The 20,615-nt window shown below is 41.1% G+C and overlaps 1 protein-coding gene and 1 long non-coding RNA gene across 4 annotated transcripts; one reads left to right on the top strand and one right to left on the bottom strand.

The window, feature by feature from the left end:
• Positions 1-258: 258 nt before the first annotated feature.
• LOC123972455 (zinc finger protein 485-like) lies at positions 259-10,030 on the bottom strand. 3 transcript variants are annotated; one of them, XM_046051971.1, is made up of 5 exons: positions 9,887-10,030; positions 8,425-8,482; positions 8,223-8,325; positions 7,870-8,122; positions 259-2,830 (listed from the first exon to the last, which is right to left on the bottom strand). In XM_046051971.1, exons 1-5 carry the CDS (start codon positions 9,980-9,982, stop codon positions 1,448-1,450), a joined length of 1,893 nt encoding a protein of 630 aa, XP_045907927.1. In that variant the 5' UTR covers positions 9,983-10,030; the 3' UTR covers positions 259-1,447. The 3 variants fall into 3 exon arrangements, with proteins under 3 accessions (XP_045907927.1, XP_045907926.1, XP_045907928.1); XM_046051970.1 differs by lacking the exon at positions 9,887-10,030 and adding an exon at positions 9,352-9,844; XM_046051972.1 differs by lacking the exon at positions 9,887-10,030 and adding an exon at positions 9,226-9,364.
• Positions 9,259-12,093, top strand: LOC123972457. Its single transcript, XR_006825414.1, has 2 exons — positions 9,259-9,975; positions 11,758-12,093. It is a non-coding gene; the product is annotated as an uncharacterized LOC123972457 (long non-coding RNA).
• Positions 12,094-20,615: the final 8,522 nt, after the last annotated feature.

Raw genomic sequence — 20,615 nt, 5'->3', positions numbered from 1 at the left:
GGCCACAGTTTTCCAACTGTCAACTGTAAAAGAAAGCCAAAAGTAAAGAAACTGTACATGGTTGAAACAACCAGTTTCTGTCACTCCAAACAGTAGTAGTACAAATTCTAACTTGGCCAAAACTTCTTAAAATACCACTGAACAATACCGTAAAGCCATTCCATCTATTGAAGAGGTATGATAAAGGGGGCCCATCTCATAGGGGTGTGGGGGTACATCAGACAGAAAAGGACATGGTAAATGATAAGACTCTCAAAATGGCAGTTGGACACATTTAATTTTAATGTAAAAATCTGCAATTCCTTAAAAGGCCCATACGGGGTAGTCTGCCTGTTGTACTGTATATCGTTATGGACTTTAATTCAGTGCCAAGCATGAACCACTTCTCAGTGGTGCATTCAGGTAAGCTCTGAGGTCTGACAACTGATAGTCATCTGTCAAAAAGCACTGCCACAGTGGTCAGGGATGTGAAATCCAGAAAGATGAACTGTGAACTAATACTGACTTCATGAAAGCATATTGTTGCTTTTGCTACATTAAAATGTTGCAGTGAAATCTCAGATGGCAGTTGAACGCTCCAAGACAAAGAGATTCACAATGGCCACAGAGATTATCATCGAGGCTCAGGCTTAAGAAGAGAACACCCAAAAACTTACAATCCGGTGGAAATACCAAACAACTATATGTTTCTATAGATTTGAAGGCATTGTGTAAAAGAAGATCATCATTGATTGAGACTGATTTATTAGTTTAACAGGTCTTCTGTGTAATTGTGTATTACTGATTCATAAAAAAATCAAAACACCTAACAATGAATTGCTATCTGAACACTTCTAGAGCTCTCTACAGACTGATAAATCACTGAAGATTCATAATTGTGCAGCTTTATAGTGAATAAGAAATTGAAAGTGCCATAGTGCCTGACTTCATTTCAGAGCATAAAGGTATTTTTTTAGCTTGAAGCCGACATTATTATTACAATACATGAATAGGGTACACATTTTCTGAACAGTAAAGCCCTTTTTTCCTGCATTTGGTGACCCAAATTTTCCAAAGGTAATTTGCATTGACCTCCATTACTGCACGTTCATTTATAATTACTGATATCAAATCATCTGATAGGGTTGGTCTCATTGGTGACAGGCAGAAGACCATTTATCAAGCTAAATTGTGTCTATTGTGTCAAAGATTTAACGTCAGCCCTGGTTAATTAATGTTCCCAATTTAACTCCATGGTCTACACACCAGTCAACAGATTTAAAAGTGTTGATTTAAAAAGATGATTTAATTCAGAGAGGCGCTGGCTTATGTGGATATATTGTTATCGTATTCTGAATTGTTTTAATATATCTAATCAAGACATCCTAACCCAGTTAGTTCTCTATAGCCCTCCAATCTCATTGGCTTCTTTCTTTTCACAATTGCTCACACTAAATTAATTGTTAAGCTAGTCAACATTCTTCTTCGCTGTGCCCCTACGTTTCCCCAAGCTCTTACCACTGCTCTGGCTGCTGTACCTCTTTTTCTTTGTTTCTTCCTCTGGGTCAAAATCAGTGTCATTGTCAATTTTTGGTCTTCCTCTTGATCTCCCCGTGCTCTTCCTCACTGTCTCCTTCTCTTCTTCTTCCTCTTCCGTGGCGTCAAGGGACATGTCACTGTCTGATGGCTCGTCCTCACTTTCTTCGTTGCTGGAACCAGTTTTCTTTAACTTCTGCGCCTTTGATTTTGCAGGTTTAATGTATGAACGCTGGCCCTTTTTTTGCCCTGCGAGTACCAAGCTGCCGGCTGCATTTCTCTTTGGCCTTCCTCTGGGTCTACCTGTGCTCCTCTTTCTCTTACTTTTTGGCATTTCTGTTCCCTTTTTCTGCACCTCCTCTTCTGTGTGTTGTTGTTCTTCTACATTGTCAGACTCAGAGTATGTGTCTTTCTTATTCTCACTATCCTGAGCATCACTAGTGTCGCTTTCCCTTTCCTTTCCCTTTCCTTTCTTCTGTTCACGTCCAGAGCTCAATGAGTGGTACCGCTGGACGTGACTCTTCAAGCTCACGTTGTGATTAAAGCTTTTGTCACAAAGCTGACACTTATAAGGCCTCTCACCTGTGTGCAGACGCATATGGGATTTCAGGTGGCTGGTCTGGCTGAAGCCACGTTGGCACACCGAACATTTGTAGGGTTTCAATCCAGTATGCACAACAGAGTGTCTCCGAAGATGATGCACATCCTTAAATTCAATCCCACAAACTCCACATTTGAACTCTCTCCGGACTCTGTGATTTGTCAGGTGGATGCTGCGTTCTTTACTGGTGGCAAACGTCTCTGGACAGTCAGGACATTTGTATGGATCTTTTCTATCTTGATGGGTCTGCTCGTGTTTAAGTTTGTCCACCCTTGTTTTGAAGGTAACGTGGCAGTACTTGCAAGGATGTTCATAGGTTTCGTCATGGATTTTGCTATGAGTTTTTAGAGATATCTCGGTAACGCATCTTTTGCCACAGATATTGCAGGAAAAGGGCTTTCTTTTGTGCACACACGTGTGAGGCTTCAGAATACTGAAAAAACTTCCACACTCTGTGCAGAGCTCATTAATTTTGAGGCCACCCGTGGAATCCAAATCTTCTTCCTCTTCGCCTTCATCTTCGCTTTCCTCCTCAGACTCTTTTGTGAGCTCTTCAGCCAACACAAAATCCTCAGTTGGATTCCATTCCCCATCCGAACTCACCTCACCTTCATCACCCTCCTCTCCTTCATCTGAGGGATCGCTTTCTTCATCACTGAAAGTAATAATCTCCGAGAAAACTGTACTGCTGATGCGGTCATCTGTTGGAATTTCCTGTGAAGAACACAATGAAAAGAAGGACAGCTTGGCAAGGGTAAAACTTTTCCAAATTTATATGGCACAGAATATTATAGCCAAATCACAAAAAAAGGAGGGGCAAGCGGAGGAAACATTATGATTTAGTGAGCAAAAAGCCTATGTGCAAGGATAGGCAAAAATATTTTCCAAAAGAAAGGAAAGAAAAACAGTATGGAGCACTGAAAGTAGTAAAAGCAGTAATGCCCTGCCAGTTTAGGGAAAATTTCTGCAGATGCTATAGAAAGGAAAGATGATGTGACACTTTACATGATGCATTTATTGCTCATTACTCTTTCAAAAAGCGAGCTCTGACAGTCTCCAGCTACTGTGAGCACAGCTACAGCTGCTCTGCCTGGCTGTGCTAGTTGAAGCTGTGGCTGTAGCCGCGGTTTCTGTTCGGACTATGGCTGCCTTTGCGGTTGATACCATGGATATGGTACTGTGACTACTCTTTAATGTGCCTGTTAACGTTAGCCAAGCAAACACTGTTAAAGCCACACAGTTTGAACAAACAATGTTTTTATCAGATATGACTGATGTGTTACTGACCCACCATGGGAGTTCAGGAATACAGTTGCTTCTATACAATGCTCCACCAGAACAAACATGTCAATTCACTGCACACACCACACAACCCCTGCATGTAGTTTGACCTACTATAAACTAATGTGCCACATCTATAATCATAACAACCAAAGAACAGCCATGGCTGCTAAAGCCACAATCATAGTGACAACACCAGACAAAGGTCTATAATCCCATAGCCATAGCCATAATCACAGGTACAGCCTTTCTCAATCAGCCTCAGCAGCGGTCGGTAAGTGTTATCGATCTGGCTGCACTCAGGGTTCCTGCAAACTTTCCATTTCAAAATTCCATACTCTTCAAGCCTCAAATTTCCAGACTTCTCTGTAGATTTTTTAGAGCATATTTGACTTCTAAGTAGGGCTGGGCAATAAAACAATAACAATGATTATCGCAATATAATTTTCTTCAATAAAAATATAACATGTTATAAATAAATATGATATAAAGGTTTGATTTAATTCATTTGAATCACGAACAAATTAGACCTTGTTTTTTTTCTGTTAAGATGTTTATTTTGTTGAGGAAAAGGGACTTAATTCTACTTTTGCATATTTGTTGAACTAAAGATTTTATCATAATTGTTTTGAATGTTCTACCTCAGATTTATTAAGTCAGCTTATTTGCTTAAGCATAGCATAAAACAGCATAAAAAGCAGCATAAAAGTAGCATATAAAACGACGATGACGTGATGCCATATTCCAATAGTATTGACTGGTCAGTAGGCAATGCTTTTATCTCTTATTTCAAACATAACATGCTATGGGGCAGGTTAGGCATTATAGCATAAGTAACCACGAAGAAGTGAACCACCGTTGTAGAACTGAAAATCCAGGGTGAACCCTTAAGTTACCTCGCTAACCTCAAATCCTGTTTTGTAGTATAGGCCCCAGGAACACTTGGAGGTAGGAAGTTGGAAATTTCAGCTGGAAAATTCTGATCTCCAACTTTGACAGGAACGCTGCATTATAACTCCCTAATCTGGACATGCGCAACCAAAGTAGTTTGAAAGAAAATGCGGCAATATCTTTTAATTGCATATATACAGGTGCTGGTCATATAATTAGAATCATCAAAAAGTTGATTTATTTCAGTAATGCCATTCAAAAAGTGAAACTTGGATATTATATTCATTCATTACACACAGACTGATATATTTCAAATGTTTATTTCATTTAATTGTGATGATTAAAACTGACAACTAATGAAAATCCCAAATTCAGTATCTCTGAAAATTAGAATATTACTTAAGACCAATACAAAAAAGGATTTTTAGATATGTTGGCCAACTGAAAAGTATGAACATGAAAAGTGTGAGCATGTACAGCGCTCAATACTTAGTTGGGGCTCCTTTTGCCTGAATTACTGCAGCAATGCGGCGTGGCATGGAGTCGATCAGTCTGTGGCACTGCTCAGGTGTTATGAGAGCCCAGGTTGCTCTGATAGTGGCCTTCAGCTCTTCTACATTGTTGGGTCTGGCGTATCGCATCTTCCTCTTCACAATACTCCATAGATTTTCTATAGGGTTAAGGTCAGACGAGTTCGCTGGCCAATTAAGAACAGGGATACCATGATCCTTAAACCAGGTACTGGTAGCTTTAGCACTGTGTGCAGGTGCCAAGTCCTGTTGGAAAATGAAATCTGCATCTCCATAAAGTTGGTCAGCAGCAGGAAGCATGAAGTGCTCTAAAACTTCCTGGTAGACGGCTGCGTTGACCTTGGACCTCAGAAAAACCAGTGGACCAACACCAGCAGATGACATGGCACCCCAAACAATCACTGACTGTGGAAACTTTACACTGGACTTCAAGCAACGTGGATTCTGTGCCTCTCCTCTTTTCCTCCAGACTCTTGGACCTTGATTTCCAAAGGAAATGCAAAATTTACTTTCATCAGAGAACATAACTTTGGACCACTCAGCAGCAGTCCAGTCCTTTTTGTCTTTAGCCCAGGCGAGACGCTTCTGACGCTGTGTCTTGTTCAAGAGTGGCTTGACACAAGGAATGCGACAGTTGAAACCCATGTCTTGCATACGTCTGTGCGTGGTGGTTCTTGAAGCACTGACTCCAGCTGCAGTCCACTCTTTGTGAATCTCCCCCACATTTTTGAATGGGTTTTGTTTCACAATCCTCTCCAGGGTGCGCTTATCCCTATTGTTTATACGCTTTTTTCTACCACATCTTTTCCTTCCCTTCGCCTCTCTATTAATGAGCTTGGACACAGAGCTCTGTGAACAGCCAGCCTCTAGCAATGACCTTTTGTGTCTTGCCCTCCTTGTGCAAGGTGTCAATGGTCAGTTTAAAGGCTTTTGCAGGTGTTTTGAGTTAATTAGCTGATTAGAGTGTGGCACCAGGTGTCTTAAATATTGAACCTTTTCACAATATTCAAATTTTCTGAGATACTGATTTTGGGGTTTTCGTTAGTTGTCAGTTATAATCATCAAAATTAAAAGGAATGAACACTTGAAATGTATCAGTCTCTGTGGAATGAATGTATACATTATACAAGTTTCACTTTTTGAATGGAATTATTGAAATAAATCAACTTTTTGATGATATTCTAATTATATGACCAGCACCTGTACATAGCATCACAAATAACAAAATATTAAGCTTGCCTGAATGTTAATGAGCTGTGTAGTAGTCATCAGAAAAGTGAACATCTTTTCTGTGTAAGGAAACTGTACCTTTACGGCTGCATTCATCATCATTTCCGTGGACACAGTGAATAAACAAAGGTGCACAGGAACATTTTCAGTTCCCATTTATAAAAGAGACAAAACATTTGGGGGGAACAATAATATAATATTTTCATGTTATGGAAATAACCTTATTTTTGTGAATAATTGAATTATTGATTTTGCTGGAAGATTGAGGTGAATTTATATTGTTACTTTGAATGAGCTACTTCGGAATGAACTGAAAAGACCCTATTTTGTGTTTTTGTGAATGAACCGAAAAGACAATATTTTGTGCTTTGTAAATTAATTGGAAAGAGCCTATTTTGTGTTTTTTTGCCAACAAAGAGAATACTGAACATTGAACTGATACCAGAGAGGAAACACTTTACATAGTGTTATTTTGTGGGTTGTTTTGTGTGTGCATTATTGAAATCCAAATAAAAGCTGTGTTTACTGTGCTTTAAAAAACTCCTTGTGTTGTGGTTTTCATTACACTGTTAGTGTCATTCAACAATGTTATATGTCAGGAGAGAGACCTGACTGGCACCCCAGACATAAATAAATTAAGAGTCAAACTGTCACAGAGTATATGTAACACTGGTTAGTTTACATCCTCTTTGGGCAGAGGTGTTTGACAGCGGAATGTCATCCAATTTTCTGTATAGAAGTGCGGATTGAATGGCTACACATTCACTTGTGTGATCTATAGTACCTAGCTACAATCTTCTGGCAACATAACAGCAATATGTAGCAATACATGGTCAGAACATAACATACATGTAATGCATTTTTTACATAGTAAACAACTGTTATTTGTACTCAGAAGTAGGGCTGGGTGATATGGCCAAAAAAGTTTTAAATATCATTCCATATCTATAATTATCAGGATAAATGTCAAATCACAATTTTTTCTGAAGGGCTGATTTTTGCTCCTGAGTGAAAGTTGAAGAAACCAGATCATTAATTATGGTTTTAAACCATTCTTTTTGGTCAGAACGTGACAACACTTGCCTAACACTGGATATGTTTTTATATTTATTTATTATTTGCTCTCAAGTCCATTTCATCCCGTTGCAGTCGTCAAAAGAAATGGTTAAATAGCCTAAATATTATGAGCATATATTTTGGTATTCAAGTAAAGTTTATTATGAAGTTGTTTATTATAACTTCAGGTTGCATTTGTTTCTTACATTATAAAGACAGGCCGTGGCTCACCTTTTGTTATTTTTTATGGACGACACTGGACCGACACAGTGCCGCAGCGGAAAGAAGGCTAACACTGTCATACATAAGAATACATCTAAGCAACACATTAATTTAATGGAAATCACACGTCACTCATTTTCATTAAACCGCCTATCTTTTTAATTAATGGCTCTGTTGACAGTTCATTTGTGTTTACAGTACACAAGAAAGAAAGATCCGTTAATCAAGTGCAACCATGTTTTTTGTTTACTTTGGCATTCTGCACCTGGAGCGTGTGGAGGTTAGAGGTTGAAAATTTCACCTGGGAAATTCCAACCGCCAACTTTGACTGGAAGGCAGCATAAGGCACTTTGGGCCTAGCTGTTGGGCTGTGATGTGCAGGCATAGAGGCAGCTTTGCGTAGGAGTGTGCGCTCAGTCGCATGTCATACTTCTTGCCTTGCTTTCAACAATATCATACGATACAGAGTAGGCTCATAGGTCCATTATACTACAAGTAGAGTGTCAGGATTTGATGAAGTGTGTCTGACTATTCAAGTCTTACCTCTTGGGTCTCTGGAGTCACTTCTGTGCCTCCTGTCAGGTGTTCAGCTCTTGGGACGCTGGCATTGACTTGGCTTTTCCACTGGAATCTGTACTCACACTGAAGACACCATTGGTTCAAAACAATGAGGACCCCATAGGTGACCTTCTCTGTCTGAAGTTTACAACCACATGACGGGCAGTTGCGACGGAACAACTGGAGGAGGCAGCTTTCATTCACAACCAACTTCCCTTTCATCTGTAGAAGCGCAGCTCTAAAGATCAATCAAAATGAAGACTTAAAAAGCCAACGTAATCAGTAATGTCATAAGAAATGTAAAGAAAGTACGCAAAAATGTGGGAAGTGTAACTTACTTTTCCTTGTTCAAATCAATAGTCATGTCTTTTGGTTGCATCTGGTCAGATCCAGAGGTCATGCCGTTTGAAACTCCACTTGAACCAGGACTTACTGGGGAACCTATAAAACAAAACATCAGAATTCATTCGTTAAGAAATAGTTTGACAAATTAATACCCTGTTTTATTATTTAATAAAACTCAATATTTAAAGCTCTTACCTGTTAAAGTGTGTTTAGATTTTTCAGAGGAGGAAGTTGAACAATGTCCCACAGGCTCCTACACAAATGACAAAAAACTTCTAGTTAAACAAAAGCTAAATGCAATAAACTTTTCAGATTTTTTCAGTAAATAAATGGAAGCTGTATGTGTGCACTGACTGGACAATGTGCATCCTAAACAAATACATGGATAGTGGCTACATGATACTATAGCTGTGGGCAGTTACATGGCAAGTGCTCATCATACTGTATAGTCTCTTTCACACATGCCTACACATGTATGGGCCATATGTGCTATTAAGCAAGTAAGTAAAAGCAGCATTTAAATTGGGCTACACATGGACACACAAGATGTTGACTAGCCCACTATTTTACGAATATTTAAAAATGTGGACGTGATGATATATTGTGTAAAAAGTACTGGACAGTAAATCTCTATTAAATAGGGGGTGATTTGAAGAGTTCACTGTAATTGTTGTGTCAAACTGTGTGCTGACAGACTGACTGTTTATGTGAACGCTTAAAAGATAGATACTATAGTTATTACTCTTAATGTGTCTCAACTGTGTGCTTCTGGGGAAATTTAGTTAATTATATGGGACAATTATGTGGAATAAAGAAGTAAAGAATGTAAACACCTATCATACTTGTTTATCTAGGCAAAAGTCTTCTGTGTGTGATGATTAAATTGACATTCTGCCATTATCCTGCTTTGTGTTATTCCTTATAAATACCTGATCAATAGAGGAGGCGGGGGGGAAGCAATGTTTGTGTAAATTTAGATGGGGCTCTGGCACTGACCTGTTGTCTTCATCGTGACCTCAGCCACAAAAAGCAACTTTTTGTCAAACGGAGATGTGTTGAGGAGGTAGGAAGGGGACAGTGACAGACATTACTTCAGACTTGAAGCTGTCACAGCAGACTCACCACATGTTGTGGGCTCTCCAGAGGCTCTGACTTGATACACAGTGATGGGACAACACTGGACTTTAGCTGGACCGTGCCAATCAGACTCGGGTTTACAAAACAGTCATCAGTAAAGTGCTCACTACAAATTGTGATATCAGTCCAGCACGTTTCTTTGAGTCGCTGCCCGTTGACTTCGAAGAGGAACTGGACCCACTCCAGTCTCCTCTCCGGATCCTCCGGTAACTTGAACCTTTGCGCACCGCGACGCCCTGAATCACAGCCGACGACCGAGCACATCCCGGATATAAGCTCAGGTCCTTAAGTTTTAAAAAGTGTCCGGACAGCGTTAAAGTTTAATAATCAGGAGAAGTAGAAGATGGACCTTCCAACGCCAAACACAGTGGAAAGCTAACGGCTAGTTATTTTGCTAGTAGCTGTAACGGAATGGGCGGGGTTCTATAGCCGGGTTAGCGTGGTTTGCTATCAGGCGTGTGCCGACTTTAGGTTTAATACATGATATATGAAAGTACTGTCTTTAGGGGTCATTACTTACATCGTGTACACAAAGGTTGCTGAAGTCCAGGACAATGAGGTCTTCCTTCAATGAGGTTAATGAAAGCTGGAGTACATTAAACTCGTCAGGTAACATTTAGCCTGACACAACAACTGTAAAACACTGGTGGAACTAAGCTGTCACAATAGACTCGTTAATATGTAGTAAGCATACAGTCTAAGCCGCCTAACGTTAATTAAAAAAATATAATACACAAAAAAAGAGTAGTTCTATGAAGGGTTAATGGTAAACTAACTTGCGTGTAATATAAGTAATGCAGATGTGTACTAATATGCAGGTCCACAAAGACACCATTGGATGGGGCTGTTGAGCTTAGAGAGAGATACACTGCAATCCAAATATTTCCTCACTTAGCCCTAGTGTTATTTAATCATGAAGATAGGCCTAGTTTTGATTTATTTGTCCACGTTTTAAAATTCCCATCTCTGGGATGTCTGTCCCCGCCTCGATACAAAGGAGTTCTTTGTATTTGAGCCAGATCTCTATCCTGAATCAGAGTAAATGCACTGAGCAACACAATCACTCCCAGTATATCACTAGGGTGGACAGGGTTGATGTCTTTTATATAGCATTATTAAAAATCCTTTTTCAAAAATTTCATTTGGATATCCAACATAAATAAGCCTTCCTCATGAAAGGAATTTTGACATGTCACAGTAGGAAAAGCACAGTTGTCAATGAAACTGTGCTTTTCCAACTATGACATCATTCAGACTTTTTTTTTAAAATGTTACCCTCTTTGCTCATAATCCAATCAATAACATAATATTCTGTCCTCCAAAATATGCAAACCTAGGCCCTTGGATTTACCTATTCTTTGAGCTTCGTCAGTAGATGAATTCATGGTCAATAGATGGCGTATCTTAGGAAGTAAAAATGATCTCAATAAATTCAATAGTTATCTACCATTTCATTTGCGTTGAAACTAGCTGAAAACTCACTGAGTGTCTAAAATGGACAGGATTCATTCTTCGGGGAGCATTAATATACTCAGTCAATTTAATAACAATTTGCACATTAAATTTATTTCTTGTGGTAAGAAAAAGTTAATTCATTGCAAATACATGTCAGTGTCAATGTGTAAAACAAGATGTAAAGACTGCTTAAAATATTACCATTATACATGTTAATTCCACCTAATTAAAGACCTGTGACAGGACACACAGAACAATAGACACTTTTTATACTCCTTTGATTTGCCCCTGTCTGTATGAAAAGAAAAATTTCAATATATTTAGACAGAATATCTCAATGAAACAGTCAATCATCAACAAAATATGTGTCTTGCGCCTGGTGGTTAAACTCATTTCTTGGATTTAGCAGAATCTAGTCGTCAAATGTGACAGGGTAAGCATGGAAATGATTGTCAAAAGAGCAAGGAAATAAAGGTTTCCCACACAACACCCAAAAAGTCTCAATGTTCAGAATGTACTTAATTTTCAAGAATAAAGGGGTGGCTTCAGAATGTACAAGACCTACAACAAAAACATCCCCAAGGGCATATTTGACACCATTAGCAGATACAGATGACACAAACTGAAGCACTTTATCCTGAAACTGCACGTTTAAAACTTTAGTTTAATTTCAGAGCATTCTGTAAATCACCTGGCAGAGATGAAAATGGCACATTAATGCTTTTGCTGAGTGCATTTTCAAAGTCACCTAAGAACCTATCTGAAGAAAACTCCCAGCACTGCTTCATTTGATGACGGTTACTGAGAGACGCAGTTATGTTTACAAAATTCCTACATTTGCTGGCAATATTTATAATTGTTAGGCTACTGTAAATTCCTGTGTTGGGTTGGTGTTTGTGGTCCTTGTGCTCTCTCTCTCTTGCGCTCTCTCTCCAGGTATGTGCCGGTGCTGTGCCGTTCTCGCAGCTGCAATCTCGTTGCCGCTAATCAACTGCAGGTATAAGGCCCTCGAGGCTGGAGTGGAGGCGCGGTGTTGTGTTGGATCGTGTGCTGGGCTGTGCTGGGCGAAGAGGAGTGTTGGATTGTGTTGGCGTCCTCCTTCCGTGTCAAAGTTCAGGTTATACGGTCTTGGCCCCAGTTGGACTCCAGTGAGCCCAACCAACCAGTGAGAGACTGTTTGTTGTTCGCAAGTTATTAATCTTGTCTCTTTTGTTATTTTACAGATGCCCGTCATAACCTTTGTTGTGATTATTAAAGTCCCTTATTTATTTATTTTGCCTATGGGTTGTTTTAGTTGTCCCCTAATCATCCAGTGGAGATCGTTATCCGTTTTGGCTGTCTGATTATAATACATTTCTGTTAAAACCTAAATCTGTGTCACCTGCTTGACTTTCCACCCCGGTAATTCTAATCAGCGGTTAGTCCCCCATCCCCTGGATGCCACCGGGACGTAACAATAATATTGCTTGCTTTCATACCTCATACACCACAAAGGACGAACAGGACGGTACATCAACATAAGTCTAGGATAGTGAATTAAGTAGTGCATTTAGGTGTTAACACTTTTCCAAAGACTTCAGTTGTCTTATCAAGGAATTCTTGAATCAACTATTTTAAATGAGCAAGCTCATCTTTTCTTACTGTTACAGCCATTATGATATCCACGATTTCTGAGCATCGTAAGAACAGATGCCAGTATGGACTGTTAGGTGGGATATGGTGAGCCATTAAAAACAGCAACTGAATCTGAATAGGCACTATTTTTGGCTGGCTGGTTCAACTATGTTAGATTTTCGAAGAATTTTTTTAGTCAGTGGCACTGGTTTGTCATTCTTCCCGATGCATACTTTTTTTTTTAACTCAATTCTTTCATGTATGATTATGTGCTTTTGATTATGAGCTTTATAGATGACTAATTTCATTACCAGAGGCAGAACTCCCTCCAGCAAATCATGCATTAGCCTACATCTGGGGGAAGACTCTTGGTCACGTCAAAGTAAGGTAGTGCATCAAATGTACAATTACCATATACACTGTACAAAACACCACTTTGTCTGATGGATGGATCTGATAAGGCATGCACAGTATTCCAAAAGAACATTAACTTATGGCTAGTTGGCTATACACAACACCAGTTTTTTACCTCTCCAAGAATAATGAAATCCTCAATCTTCTCCTTGAAGATGGATGGCAAGAGAAGGAGTCCACCCCTGAAGTCAATTCGTAGGTCAAGATGATGCCTTACTGATATTTTACTGACGTGTTCCTGCGTTAGCCAATGCACAGAATAAACTATACAATCAGTGTAACAAAAACAATTTCACCTTCAGGTTTTAAATTGAAATAGACATTCAAATTAGTAGAATAGTATGAAATATTCCATCTATAACTGAAAGACAACAGTCTATAAACACAAGCATTTCATATATATTCATGTAATATGTTCATATAATACACACCAATATGAGAGCTCCTAATTATAATATACACCAAAGTAGTTTTTGGAAAACTACTAATTATAACGTACACCAAAGTAGTTTTTGAAAAACTACTAATTATAATATATACCAGAGTCCATTTGGAAAACTACTAATTATAACATTCACCATACTCCATTTGGAAAACTACTAATTATAATATAGATCAGAGTCCATTTTGAAATCTACTATTTATAATATAGACTACGGAAGGCCACTTGAAGTCGGATTTCCTACTTGTGAACTTGGACAACAAATATGTAACAAATATGCTTCACGAGTAGCAGCCGAATGACGTCACACAACAATGGTAGCTCCCATGGAAGCAAACATTGTAAATGGTATACCATAAGGAAAAGTACAGTATTAAATTAATGCTAAGTATTAACTTGTCAAAAATCATGTTGTTCAACATTTAATGATTTGCTGTAGCACGTCAAACTTTTTTAATGTCCCGCTCCATCCAGGCTGTGATTGATCGGTTGACGAAAAGTGATTGACTAGCACGTCAGCTGTGAAATGTTGAACATGTTGAATAACAAAAGGCTAACGTTAAATGGCCAGCGAGCCAAACCCAAACCTTCCTTATCTTCTGTTTTCGTCTGTCTTACCGGTTTAGCTGTCGATGATATCGCTCTGTCACAAAGCGGCCGGAGCACCGGCAGTTTTCTTGGTGCTAGGGTGATAAGTCATAAAACATTTTTCGCATTTCACGTAGGATTAGGCCTATCTGTTTTTAGGGGCACATGCGGGTGCCTGGTGTGAGGGGAGATAATGAGCAGACTAACCCCCCCCCCCCCCACACACACACACACACACACAAATATTTTTATCGAATCTGCACAAATCATGTAGGTGACCCATTGTGGTTTCAATATGGCGAAAGGTAGGAGTTTGCATGCCTGCATATAACTTTGAGGGGGAAGAAAGCAGCCAGGCATGCATATAGACGGGTTTTTGTGCAATATCACAGAAAAAAGAGCACAGGGCATTCACAGATAGCACTCTGTCTTCGCGACATATCAGTTTATACAGCATATCTAGCAGCAGTGCAGGGCAAATTACTCAGATATCGTAATTAATTACTTTTTACATTTTACATTTAAAAAGTATTAAAAACAATATTACTTATTACTGGGTATTAAAAGCAAATAGTCACGTTATTTGTTACGTTACAATTACTTTCAACCACCGCCCCCCATCCTTAAAAGTGACAGCAAACCCGTTCAGCAGCACATTTTAGAAATGAATCCACTACTGGAACAATAATTAACCTTAGGAGTCAACAAACTGAAAACACTGCGGCCCATTTATATTCCTGTGTAGGGTCTTTGTGCGTAGCTACGCCGTAGGCTACGGACGTAGCCATGCATTTATGGTGCGTTCCATTTGACATGGGAAGTCGGAATTTCCGAGTTCCCAGTTGGAACTTTCAACTGGAACGCCCCATGAAATCTGATTTCCGACTCGGAAAGTCGGGACAACCGCACTACCTCGACTTCGTTTAGCCTCCGCTAACATGAATGGGGGTAAAATTGTAAACGTGCGGTTGGTGTAGCCTTTTCAAATGTTATCGACCAAATGGATCACATTCTGATTGGGAAACGAGTCATTTCGCTCGGGTTTTGACGGTCAAATATATTGATCCACCGTGTTACAGCCGCTGTTTTGGCCGCTAGTAAAAGTTACTTCAAAGCACAGGGCACATCCTGTCAGCTCGGAGGCATTGCGAGGCTACCCAGCCGACCAATCACAGTGCTTACGGTCTGCGTCGCCTTGGACGTGTAGTTACATTTTTAAGGAGTTGCATGTCAGATGGCGTAGCCTCTGCGTAGCCCCCTACCCTACGCCGTCACCTACGCCGTCGATTCGACGCAGAAGTTACACTTATGTTTCACATTGCTCTGCTGCTTTAGCAGATGCTTCAATACAAAATTGTTTGCAGTTTAAAGCTTTTTGCTGGTTGTACAAAGTTTTTAATGGAAGACAATGTTCTTTGCATCTCCGACTGTGACACAGCTAGGCTACTTTCAGCTGTGGAAAGAATGGCTCTCTCCATCATTCTCCATTCTTCCTTAAGCTTTTTGGCTAGCAGCTGACTTGAAGAACATAACGACTCAGATTCAGCGATCGTCGGGAAAAGGTCAGCAAAATGAAACACAAACGATCCAAATGGCAGTTTATTATTAAGTCAACCACAATTTACAAACAATGCGTAGTCTATTACACTGATACTTTAATTGAGCCAATCACAGTTAGCGTTGTCGATTTCCACCATCAACTGCCGAGTAACCAGTGACAGCATCATCAAAGCGCTTTGATGTTTAATCAGCCAATCAACATCACCTGTTTGTAATATGATCTGGTCAACTGCGGTGCTGATAAAATTCACTGAGGGAATGCAGTAAAGCTTCCCATCAAACAACTCGTACAAATGTAGTTATATCGATGAAATGACCCCACCATCAGCAACAGAAGGACTTTCTGAACATATTGATATATAATATGTGTAGAAAAAGTCTTTTAAATTAGCATTTGAGCAATTTGAAAAACTGGTACTTTCTGCTTTGGGCCAGACATTTTGACGCTGATTTAAGTTAGCAAAGCCCACGAATGGAGGAGCTAACTTAATTGTCACTCGTCATTTGAAAAGTCACAAGCTCTTTATTTAATGTACTCCCCGGACCAGTTGTCCATTAATGTACACATACGGAATAAGTGTATTTTATATTGAGGCAATAAGAATTTTCAAAAAGCATGTCATCATCATGTCATATTTGATTTTTTCTTTGCTCCCCTCGAAAAAAAGGAAGAAAAAAAGATTTAGACTATCACATATTGACTGTATATAAAAACTTGAAACTTCACATACACTGACAGTGTCATTTAATTTACCTAGCTAACCACAGTTTACATGAGTGAGTGACATGCCAATCACCCAATCACCAGAGATTATATCTTTAAACTTTTACTTCTTTTTGCTACCACCAATGGTATCTACAATCTAAAAACTAAAAAATTGTATAATGGTCCCTGGAGAGGAAGAGTTTGTGTTTTACAGTTTGTACTGCCTTTCATTGATGCCAACTTTGGAGCAAATTGAGTGACACATTGCTGCAGGTAACTGGGGATGAAATGGTACAAATTTGTTCTTAATTTAGTTTGAAAGCACTTTCTACCCTTTCTGTAAGTAAAAAGATGCACTTCTGGCCTCTTAAAGATGTATGTGCCGCCTTCAAGACCCCCCTTGGTCACTACGAGTATTTAGTCATGCCCTTTGGCCTCACCAACGCCCCCGCAGTCTTCCAAGCGTTAATCAATGACGTCCTCCGAGACTTCCTCCACCGCTTCGTCTTCGTATATCTGGACGATATCCTGATCTTCTCTCGCGACCCTGCCAAACACGTCGAGCATGTCCGTCTCGTTCTGCAGCAGCTCCTGGAGAACAGACTCTTTGTCAAAGCTGAGAAATGCGAGTTCCACACCCCCACTGTCCAGTTCCTTGGTTTCATAATCGCAGTGGGGCGCCTCCGTGTCGACCCATCTAAGATTCAGGCGGTTACAGATTGGCCAACCCCCACCTCCGTTAAACAGGTACAGCGCTTTCTTGGCTTCGCAAACTTCTACCGTCGATTCATCCGCAACTTCAGCACCGTCACCGCCCCCCTCACCCGCCTCACCTCCTCCTCGGTCCCTTTCATCTGGTCTCCAGAGGCCGGCCGTGGGGGACCGGGAGTTGCTGGCTATCAAACTGGCTCTGGTGGAATGGAGGCACTGGCTTGAGGGAGCAGAGCACCCCTTCCTAGTTCTCACTGACCACAAAAACCTCTCTTACATCCAGACCGCCAAAAGACTGAACTCCCGTCAAGCCCGGTGGGCCCTGTTTTTCAACCGATTTAACTTCACCCTCTCCTACCGCCACGGGTCCCGCAACACCAAGCCAGATGCTCTCTCCCGCCTCTACTCCCCAGACACCCCTTCAGACCCCCCCGAAACCATCCTGCCTCGTGCCTGCGTCGTCGCCTCTGTAGTCTGGGAGGTGGAATCAGCCGTTCGCCGTGCCCAGTCCACCGACCCGGATCCCGGTACCCCCTAACCGCCTCTACGTCCCCTCAAATGTCCGCTCCTGGGTCCTCCAATGGGCGCACGCCTCCAAGTTCAGCTGCCACCCAGGGATGGCTCGCACCTTCTTCCTGCTCCGCCAGCGATTCTGGTGGCCCGCTATGGACAAGGACTGTCGGGCCTTTGTAGCAGCCTGCGAGGTGTGCGCCTGCGCCAAACTGTCCCACCAACCACCTGCCGGTCTGCTCCGCCCCCTTCCGGTCCCCGGTCGCCCCTGGTCCCATATCGCCCTGGATTTCGTCACCGGCCTCCCCAGTTCTAATGGAAACATAGTCATCCTGACAGTGGTCGACCGCTTCTCCAAGTCCGCCCACTTTGTCCCCTTATCCAAAATCCCCATCTCTCTAGAAACTGCCCGCCTCCTCATAGACCATGTTTTCCGCCTCCACGGCATCCCCCTGGACATAGTTTCTGACCGGGGTCCCCAATTCACCTTGCAAGTCTGGAAGGCCTTCTGCCGTGCGTTCGGAGCCACCGCTAGTCTCTCCTCCGGTTATCATCCCCAGACCAACGGGCAGATCGAGCGGGCCAACCAGGACCTGGGGGCGGCGCTCAGGTGTGTAGCATACCGTAGCCCACCTCCTGGAGTTCCCACATCCCCTGGATCAAGTATGCCCACAACTCCCAAATCTGCGCCGCCACTGGTATGTCTCCGTTCATGTGTCCCCTGGGTTATCAACCCCCCTTGTTCCCATCCCTGGAAGAGGAGGTAGCGGTCCCTTCAGTACAGGCCCATCTTCGACGCTGCCGCAGAGTCTGGAGGGAGGCCAGGGCGGCTCTGCAGCGCACCGCAGACCGCCACCGGACCCCTGCACCTGCCTACTGGCCCGGGCAGCAGGTCTGACTTTCCTCCAAGGATCTCCCCCTACAGACCTCCTCAAAGAAACTCACCCCCCGGTTTATCAGCCCTTACCCCATCGAGGCCATCATCAACCCCTCCGCTGTGCGTCTAACCCTCCCTCCTCACCTTAAGGTCCACCCCGTCTTCCATACCTCCCGAATCAAGCCCGTTTCCACCAGCTCCCTCTCCTTACCAGCGGCGGCACCCCCCCTCCTCGAATAATTGATGGCCACCCGGCCTATTCAGTGCGCCGCCTCCTCGATGTTCGACGTAGAGGCCGGGGATACCGGTACCTGGTGGTCTGGGCTGGCCACCAGCCAAATCCTGGACAAGTCCCTCCTGACAGACTGGGCCCACCCTGACAAGCCGGGGGGTCCGCCTGGAGGCGTCCGTTGAGGGGGGGGGCCCTGTTGCGGTGGCAGCCCGGCTGACGGTGAGTGCCCTGTGCTCTTTTGTTGACCCGCACCTGTGTCTCGTCAACCTCCACCTCCGCCCGCCACACCAGCCTGCCATCAGCCTCATCTTCAACAGTATTTCTACCACGGTTCTCCACTCCATCTCCAATGTACCTGTACTGCAACGTAACTGTACAAATGGCAATAAACTTTATTTTATTGTATTCTAAAAAATGGACTGCAGAATGGTTTTGGTGTATTTGTGTATGTACATAAATATGTTATCATATTTTAAAATAGAATTAATTATATGTTGTGTGTAGCATGAAGGGACAAATTTTATTTCACTATGCAGCCTTGTGCTGTATAATGACGTATAAACAACCTTGTACCTTTTACCTTGTGTGTGTGTGAGAACATTCTGTTCATTTGCATAAAAGGATCAAATTGAATGGAATATGTAAATGTTCCCTGTGACGTCACAAACATTTCACACACAGGGTAAGTATTTTCTCTTGGTTCATTTTCAAACAGCACAGAGTGGACACAAAACACATGATTGATACAGAAGAACCAGTTTTCTTCAGAGCCGCCAATACAAAGTCAAGATTTTACAAACATAAAGACCTCATGGAGGCAAAAACTACAACTGAAAGCAGCCTTTCAAAGCCGACAACAAACATCTCCCTCGAAACACCCAAAAATACCCTGTGCTGCACTGAGAAGAAGAAACACTCCAAACACTGTTCGGGGAACCTGGGGCTGGAAGACATTGGTGTGGACCTAGAAATGGTCACTCCCTTCCCTGAATAGGTAATGTCAATCAAGTGTTTCTGTTGAACAGATTACACATATAATCTCACATTCAGTGAAGTGAGTTTAGTGGTAAGAAACAAGATTAAGTAAAGTATAAAGTAGCTAACAATGATGGAGTTATTGCTACTTTGAAAAAAGTTCAAACATATAAATTGCACCAATAAAGTGTAATTAATACAATTACATAACAAGAACACAAACTGACTGAGACTGAGGTTACCTTTACAGAAGTGAGGTTTAGTTTTTTCAGAAACTTGAGAAAAAACTGGAATGTCTCATGCAACCTTTTGAAGGTGTTGTGAAAAAATAGAAGAGTACAGTGCAAGCTTCAGTACAGAAAATATTCTTCAGTAAGTTGGGAAGATATTTGATTATTTGTTTATTTTGTTGGATCCCCATTAGCTTCTGCCATAGCAGTTGCAAATCTTTCCACATATTAAAAATGTCCAAATAAAACATTCGTACAATAAAATATAAGGTGGAAAAATGTGTATGTTGAATTTCTGAGTGCAACTAGAGCAATGACCAAAATATCATATTGTGTGATTAAAGGATTATAGGAAGTGAAAGTTTAAGCTGGTGTCTGTTGATTTCATAGGCTATGATGACATATAAAGAATCCTGCTGACACTTTTACTCTCAGCTGGTAATACTGTGAGATGGCAAAACATCAATAATCAAAGTCTTGTAAAATATAATGTAAAATAATGCCACTACTATGATTCAATTTGAATATTAAGTAATGTAATGTTAATGTATTATGTAATGTTGCCTCTAATATCAGAATTGCTTAATAATTTTGAACTAAATTGTTCAGTTTTCTTCACAGAAAGCAAATCAAATTTACATAGTAGTTGACTTTTTTGACCGATTTGTAAATACAAACAACCTCAGCAGCAACACATGCATTATTTTATGCAATTCATGTATAAATAACAAAAGTTTGTGATCAAGTATGTCAGAATTATGTCTTGTTTGACACTAGACCAAAAACACAAGTCTCTAGTTTAATTGAAAGAAATTAATCTCAAAATAAACCATGATGCTTGTCAAAAGACAAGATATTGTTAATAGTATCAAGTACATGAATAGAATTTTAAACATGTACATTTCTTGGTGCAATCAAAGAAATCCTATACTGTG

This window comes from Micropterus dolomieu, linkage group LG06 (genome assembly GCF_021292245.1).
Source record: "Micropterus dolomieu isolate WLL.071019.BEF.003 ecotype Adirondacks linkage group LG06, ASM2129224v1, whole genome shotgun sequence".
NCBI lineage: Eukaryota > Metazoa > Chordata > Actinopteri > Centrarchiformes > Centrarchidae > Micropterus > Micropterus dolomieu.
The sequence above is the reverse complement of the archived record's forward strand: the minus strand, read 5'-3'. Positions and strand labels throughout refer to the sequence as shown.

Bases quoted from the DNA above. Each gene is read 5' to 3' on its own strand.
- LOC123972455 (XM_046051970.1), bottom strand. From the start codon at position 9,630: ATGTGCTCGGTCGTCGGCTGTGATTCAGGGCGTCGCGGTGCGCAAAGG. The intron at 8,326-8,424 runs GTAAGAGCTTTA...TTTGTTTTATAG, and splicing joins ATCTAAACACACTTTAACAG to GTTCCCCAGTAAGTCCTGGT. The intron at 2,831-7,869 runs GTAAGACTTGAA...TGTTCTTCACAG, and splicing joins TGACTCCAGAGACCCAAGAG to GAAATTCCAACAGATGACCG.